Raw genomic sequence first — 7,021 nt, forward strand, 5'->3', positions numbered from 1 at the left:
AACTTTATACTAATATTGAAAGTACATTACCTACCTAGTAAGTACCTAATTAAGTACCTAGTAAGTAAAATGACAAAAAAACGACGTGTGGCACTCGGGGGCTGCCGCGGTAAAGCTATTGCATAGCATGCCTTCAAGCCACACCTCCGAGCCCGTCGGAGTTGGTGCGTGAGGTTTCGCGCTCAAGGCCCACGATAGAAGCTATGCAATAGCTTAATATGTACATAGATACATACAATATAGAACTATAATATGTACCTATACCTGTGCCTATACTATAAATGCATTAAGGTGGCCATTAAATATGAAAGAAAACAGATACGTACTTAATAAAGACGCTTGCATACAAAAAACAAATTGCATGGATCATAATTTGGGGTTGCCGAAATTCTTGCAACTTAGCAACAAAACGAGTGAGAGCATTCAAAATTAGGTTTTCCTATTATCTAATAATTGCTGTCGCGCTATGCCTCCCCCGTAGAGCGCGACAGATACAACTGCAGCTAGGGCCGAAAATATCTAGAAAAATTACGCAAATTTGACGTTCCGTAGTCCCTGTTTCCTCCTCCAATATTAGACCGATTTAATTACTTTTTTATAATTTAGTATAGTCTATGTCCCTACATCTTGATTTTTTATATAATGTTCAAAAATTAGTTTTATGGAAGACAGAATATAACGGAAAATCTGTCCTACTTATTTCTTACGTTTTGAAAGATTCATATCTTTTTTAATAATTGAGATATGACAAAAAGGAAAACGTAGGAAAATGGCTAAAGTTACCATAGTAAAAAGCACATTGCTCTAGTGGCACAATCCAGGGAGGAAATAGGGGACTACGTTTGTATGGAAAAACGGCTCTTGTTTGCTCTTAAAAATAGTTTCTTTTTTTTTTTTAAATGGAAAATGTAACTTTTATCGATATTTAGTATACCTATTGATGTTTTCTTTACTCCGTTAATTATTTATTTTTTCAACACGATTATATTTTATGCTTAACGTATATTTTTTAATCTAACCGATTCATTTAGACTTGATTTTGACCCCCTTTAAAAGCATATACTTATTTATTTCATACTTTGAACAACAATCAAGGATCGATAACAATACAATAATTTCATGAGTTTGAGTGTGTTTGTTTAACTATATAAATCTGGGTGATTGTTTACAGTGCTATAAACATCTCTATATCAATGGAATCGCAGGAATAGATGTTATTTAATACTGCGTCACAAAAACGTTATAGCACTGAACTTGAAACACGATAACATTAAATGCAAGATACGACTATCATTAGAGTGGTCAATAGTAATGTGTTTATAAGTCTCGAATCTCCGCCACTCAGAACGATTCCTGCTGCAGACATGATAGCATTTTTGTTTGTATTCGGTGCGCTTCTCGCGTGCCTCGTTTATTTAAATGGCAAATACAATGAATTCTACTGGAAGAAACGAAAAGTGGCGTTCTATAAGAAGAACAAAGTGATGGGCATATTCTGGGAGTTTCTCTTCAAAAACAAAGCGGTATTCCAGAATTTATGTGAAGTGTATAAGGATTATAGGCAGGAACCAGCGGTTGGGATTGGGACGTTTGTGACCCCAACGTTGTATGTGATAGACCCCACTAACGTTCAACATGTGTTGGCTTCAGACTTCAACTCTTTCAACCACAGAGGAGTGGATATCAACGAGGATGATCTTCTCGCTGACAATATTCTTTTCATGCATGGCAATCGATGGAAACTGATGCGACAAAGTATGACACCTCTGTTTACGTCTGCAAAACTCAAGTCTATGTATTATATCATCGATAAAAGTGCTGTAGATTTTGTCCAGTATTTGAACGATAATAAACAACTGTTAAATGGTAATGCTTTTGATACCTTGTCGTCGTTCTGCTCTGCAGCCATTGGTGGAGCCGTGTTTGGAGTAAGCACTGGATCCATTTTCGATTCACCATTCCTCAACATGGCCCGAGATGCGTTTAAACCCGGCTTTAGATTTAATATCAGGTTTGCTATAGGAAACCTTAGCAGTGGTCTGGCTACCTTCCTTGGACTAAAATTTTTCAAAGAGCACGAGGGTTTTTTTATCGGTGCAATTAAACAAATTCTGCGCGCGCGTGAACTAGAAACTGTAAAGAGACACGACTTCGCTGACTTATGTGTAGCATTAAGGGGTATGGGCAGAATGGTAGACAAAGAGACAGGCTTAGAAATGGTACCAACTGATGAGCTTTTAGCAGCACAAGCATTCTTCTTCTTCATCGCGGGCGTGGAACCGACAGCTGCCGTTTTATTCGGTACGTTATACGAATTAGGGAAATCTCCAGAACATTTAGAAAAAGTGCATAATGAAATCGACGAAGCATTCAAGAAGAATGACAACAAAATGAGCTACGATACGATTATGGATTTGAAGCACGTTGACATGGTGATGAGTGAAGCTATGCGATTACATCCACCTATCGGCTTTCTGACCAGACGGTGTGTAAAGGACAGCGTTCTTCCGGTTGGCAATATTAAAGTTGATAAAGGCACTAAGATACTTACACCAATATTTGAGATACACCACGACCCAAAATACTACCCAGAACCCGAAAAGTTTATGCCAGAGAGGTTCGCTCCAGAGAATAGGCATAAAATTGCTGATATTACTTACATGCCTTTCGGAAAGGGTAATAGAATTTGTGTGGGTGTCAGGTACGCGTCACTTCAAGCTAAAGCTGGATTAGTCCATTTACTGCGCAACTTTACTGTGAGCAGCATCATCAATGATGGCGGACAGAAGTACAGTCGACAGTTGCAAGTGAGACTTGATAATGTCGATGTTAAGTTTATACCGAGGAATATTGCTAATTAAATAGAATAAATGATGTAGAATAGTAAAAGAGTGTTTATATATTCATTGGAACTGGATTATTTAAAATATTATAATAATTTTTATTTATTGTACCCCAAATAAAATTACAGGAGAAAACCGAATCCATACCTACTAATATTATAAATGCAAAAGTTACTCTGTCTGTCTGCCTGTTACTCAATCACGCCTTAACTACTGAACCAATTTGCATGAAGTTTGATATAGAGATATTTTGACACCCGAGAAACACATATAAACATAGGATAGGTTTTATCCCGGAAATCCCACGCGAAAGGGAACTATGCGGGTTTTTCTTTGACTGCGCGGGCGATGCCGCGGGTGGAAAGCTAGTAGTTTATTAAAGGTAATCACTGTCAAGTTATCTCCACCAGACAACCATATTAGAATAATTTCACAGTGCAAATAAGAATTAAGATAATTCATAATACCTGTAAGGAGTCTAATTTTTATACCCACCGAATATTATATATTAATTGTACAGGTAATAAAAAATTGAACCTCATTTTTTTTCCACGATGAATTTACAAAATACAACTCAAACTGTACAAGTAAGGTCTCAAAATTTTATAAAAAAAAATATTAACTTTATTTTCATAATAATATTGTTAATAAAAAACAATTCCACCAATATATTTTTTTAATAAAAAATGTTAATAACAATAATAAACACACTAGCGCCATCTATTATAAATACTGTTCTATGGGAGCGAAACTATTGACGTTTGTGACATGGAGTTGCTTAGCTTGTACGACAGAAGGCGCTTGTCTGAAATAGCTCGCTCTCGCTACATATCTCCGCTCACACTGCCATGCCGTATGGTATGCCACCTGAAAATATTATATTATAAGTTATTTAGAAATACTTTTATTTCATCTTAAAAATAAAACATTATTTATTTTTTTTAACTACTTTAATTTATTTATTTAATATTGAATAAGAGAAAAAAAAACAACTCATGTAGCATCGGAAGTGTGAAATATCTTTTTATTATAATATTATAGTTAATAATCTATAATTTTTCATATTGATTTTATCAACCGTACCTACAAACCCACACAAACCATGCACAAACCGTATGATAACGAGGTTAAAACTATTTCTACGCACTTGGCCGGTTTATATTCTTCATTAGTTTTGTGTGTGATATTATTTGTGATAGAAAAAAAGGCCCACGGCTCCTTCCCCGGGTCCGTGGGTATCTTTGGAAGATTTCCCCACTATAAAAAAGGGTTTTAGACAAAGCGGGCGAAGCCGAGGGCAAAAAGTTAGTTATTATTATAAAATATGTTGAAATATATTCACGGATTCTTTGACTTTGTAATGATGAACGATGGGTATGTAGTGTTTTATTTACTAATACCATATTAATGTTTAACGATTAAATAAAATATAGCGTAGTTGTACAATATACATATTACAAACCTATAATGTTACGTTTTTATTATACTAGCTTATCGTCCCGGCTTCGTTTAAGGTGACCCAGGATAAAACCGAAATAAAAGCCTATGCGGCTCTGGGAAATTGGAGATTTCTGCTGGTGAAATAATTTGTTTAAATTGGTCTAGTATTGCAAACGAACACACAAAAAATATCTATCTGTATGTAGGTATATCTTATTTTTCTTAGGCTATAACTAAGTTTTACTAAAACATAACGTAGGAACTACGCTAATTAGACTACCTCATCATGTGTAGGGTAATTGCGCTGGTTTGCCGTCCAGCTTCTGTTTTCGTCCATTTGACTGACCTGCTACAATCACGTGCGTAAAACTTGAATACAAACCTACCTTCCCGCGCAAGTTTGCACTTTTTACGGTCCATAATGTTTAAGCAACAGTACTATCAACATGAAAATTTGATTTGACAAGAAGAGAGTTCAAAAAATTAACGTAAAAGTGGCCGCTTCGCATCCGTGCCTTGCAGATGTCATCGCGCGAGAGAAAAATTTGCCGGCGAGAAAAGTTCATGGTAAGCTAAATCACTGTTTTAGCTAGTTTACGTAATGTTTTTGGTACGTATGTTTATTTATAAGCATAATAAACGCAATTATAAGTGTTTATCATACTTTTTTATAATACTCTTCGAAATATTAAGTGGACGGATACTAGGTTACCAAATTCTCAAAATATTTGGTTTTCGTCCAAGTGGACGGAAACTCAAACAGCTACGTGAATATTTGTTAGGGTCATTTTACTTTATCGGACCTTTAAAATACTGAATAGTTTCTCCCGAAGTGATCTTTATTGCTATTAGTTTAGTTTTTTTGGTTTCCGTCCACTGCTATGTCAGTGCTGCCAAAATAAAAAAATATTTAAAGAAGTGGACGAAAACTAAATTAAGCTTTAAATGTTTTAGTTTTCGTCCATGAATGAGTATTGGAGTAGACAAAAATTCAATATAGCTATTCTTTTGCATTACTTTTCGTCTATTTTTACGTATTGAAAAGTTTTCTATTCAGTATCTTCCTTATAAATAATTGGTGAGGGCCAGAGTGTTGTAGGTACCTAATATTGTCATTCATTCAGTCATTTATCATTCTCCTTATGTGAAGTATAGTCAATTATTCGTAGCATAAATGGGGGTAGGTCAGACATAATATACTGTATTTTTCTTGATTATCATTCACTTGAGTATCATCTTTTATTCTAGGTCTGTTTTGCCAATGCAGTATTTTTTTATTATACTTACTCAACGTATCCTCAGAAAGATCTTATTGTTTTTAGATGGCCTCGAAGGAGTCTAAGAAATCTAGAAAAAAAAGACGCTGCGTACACTGAAGATTCTGTAGCTAAAACTTATTATTATGGCTGTGTGTGTATAGTACGTTTCATTTGATAAAGAAAGTATTAGAATGAAAATTTTTGTTGTTAGAATGAATATTTCTGTTTTTTGATGTTATTTCTTAGTCCTGTAATTATTACTTGTTTCATTTAAATTGTAAGGAACGCATTCCTTTCTTTATTACGAAGGATTATACAGTCATCACTAACGCCTATAAGGACTGCCAAGTGCTACATAGATCTCAGTGTTGACTAGTTATATTGATTATTATTAGTAAATGCACAAGTAAAACTAAACCTGTAAGGTAGTGAGAAATTGTAATGTTAATTAAATAAACGTATATATTTACCTGTAATTGATTTTTAACTTAATAGTTGACCTACCCTCCTTTTTCTACACGGTGGTCGAAAACTAGCTTACACTAGGACGAAAACCAGTTTTTTTGGACGAAAACTAGCATTTACCCTACTTTTGCAGAAAATAATTTAAATAAAAAGATACATCAAAATGATTTATTTTCCCTTAATATTATCTTAAAGAAGACTATATAAGGACTTAAAAAAAATATTATATGTTTAAGGAAGGGTGCTCCAAAATATTTATTTCGTATCACAAAGTTGGCAACTCCTATAATTGGACGAAAACCAGCGCAATGACCCTACGATGATTTTCAAAAGCGTGATAATATCACAAAACGTGCAATTTTCAGAAACCTGTTTTAAATTGCACAACAAAACCATGAATATGGCAACATATAATCAATCATAATTATTTTTTACCTCCATTATGCTTGAGATCCAAGGGAAACTAATTATTGAAGATATTTTGAACATAATATTATAACATACATATTTGCTAGTGATCGTTTCATTAACACGATTGGCTGAAACACGATAGTACCTAATTACTAATTAAACTGTATAATGTAAGTACCTACTATTAAAAAAATGGTTAGCTTATAATATTTTTTTACTCCGTTCATTAATTACCTATCCTTTATAACACGATTTTCTTAGTTTCACCTGTATTGTAAATTGCAACCGACTCATTCAGAATCGATTTTGAGTTTTTACCACCTTTTAGGAACATATTTAATAAGACATGTTCACTTATAAAGGATAGGTGGCAAAACAAAAATTTCATGAGTTTAAGCGTGTTTGTTAAGCTATATTAAATACAATGTACAATAATTGTTTACAAAGCTATAAATATCTCTATATCGATGGAAACTCAGGTTAACATATTGTTATTTAATACTGCGTCACAAAACCATTATAGGTAACACTGAACTTGAAACATAATATTATCATCAAATGCAAGATACGACTATCATTAGAGAGGTCAATAGACATGTATTT

The 7,021-nt window shown here is 34.0% G+C and overlaps 1 protein-coding gene across 1 annotated transcript; it reads left to right on the forward strand.

Annotated features, from left to right (window-relative positions):
* Positions 1 to 1,289: 1,289 nt before the first annotated feature.
* LOC123692809 (cytochrome P450 6B5-like) lies at positions 1,290 to 2,907 on the forward strand. Its single transcript, XM_045637605.1, has one exon. It carries the CDS (start codon positions 1,365 to 1,367, stop codon positions 2,859 to 2,861), a length of 1,497 nt encoding a protein of 498 aa, XP_045493561.1. The 5' UTR covers positions 1,290 to 1,364; the 3' UTR covers positions 2,862 to 2,907.
* Positions 2,908 to 7,021: the final 4,114 nt, after the last annotated feature.

Source organism: Colias croceus, chromosome 6 (assembly GCF_905220415.1).
Source record: "Colias croceus chromosome 6, ilColCroc2.1".
NCBI lineage: Eukaryota > Metazoa > Arthropoda > Insecta > Lepidoptera > Pieridae > Colias > Colias croceus.

Excerpts from the sequence above, each read along its gene's own strand:
- LOC123692809 (XM_045637605.1), top strand. The coding sequence starts at position 1,365 with ATGATAGCATTTTTGTTTGTATTCGGTGCGCTTCTCGCGTGCCTCGTT.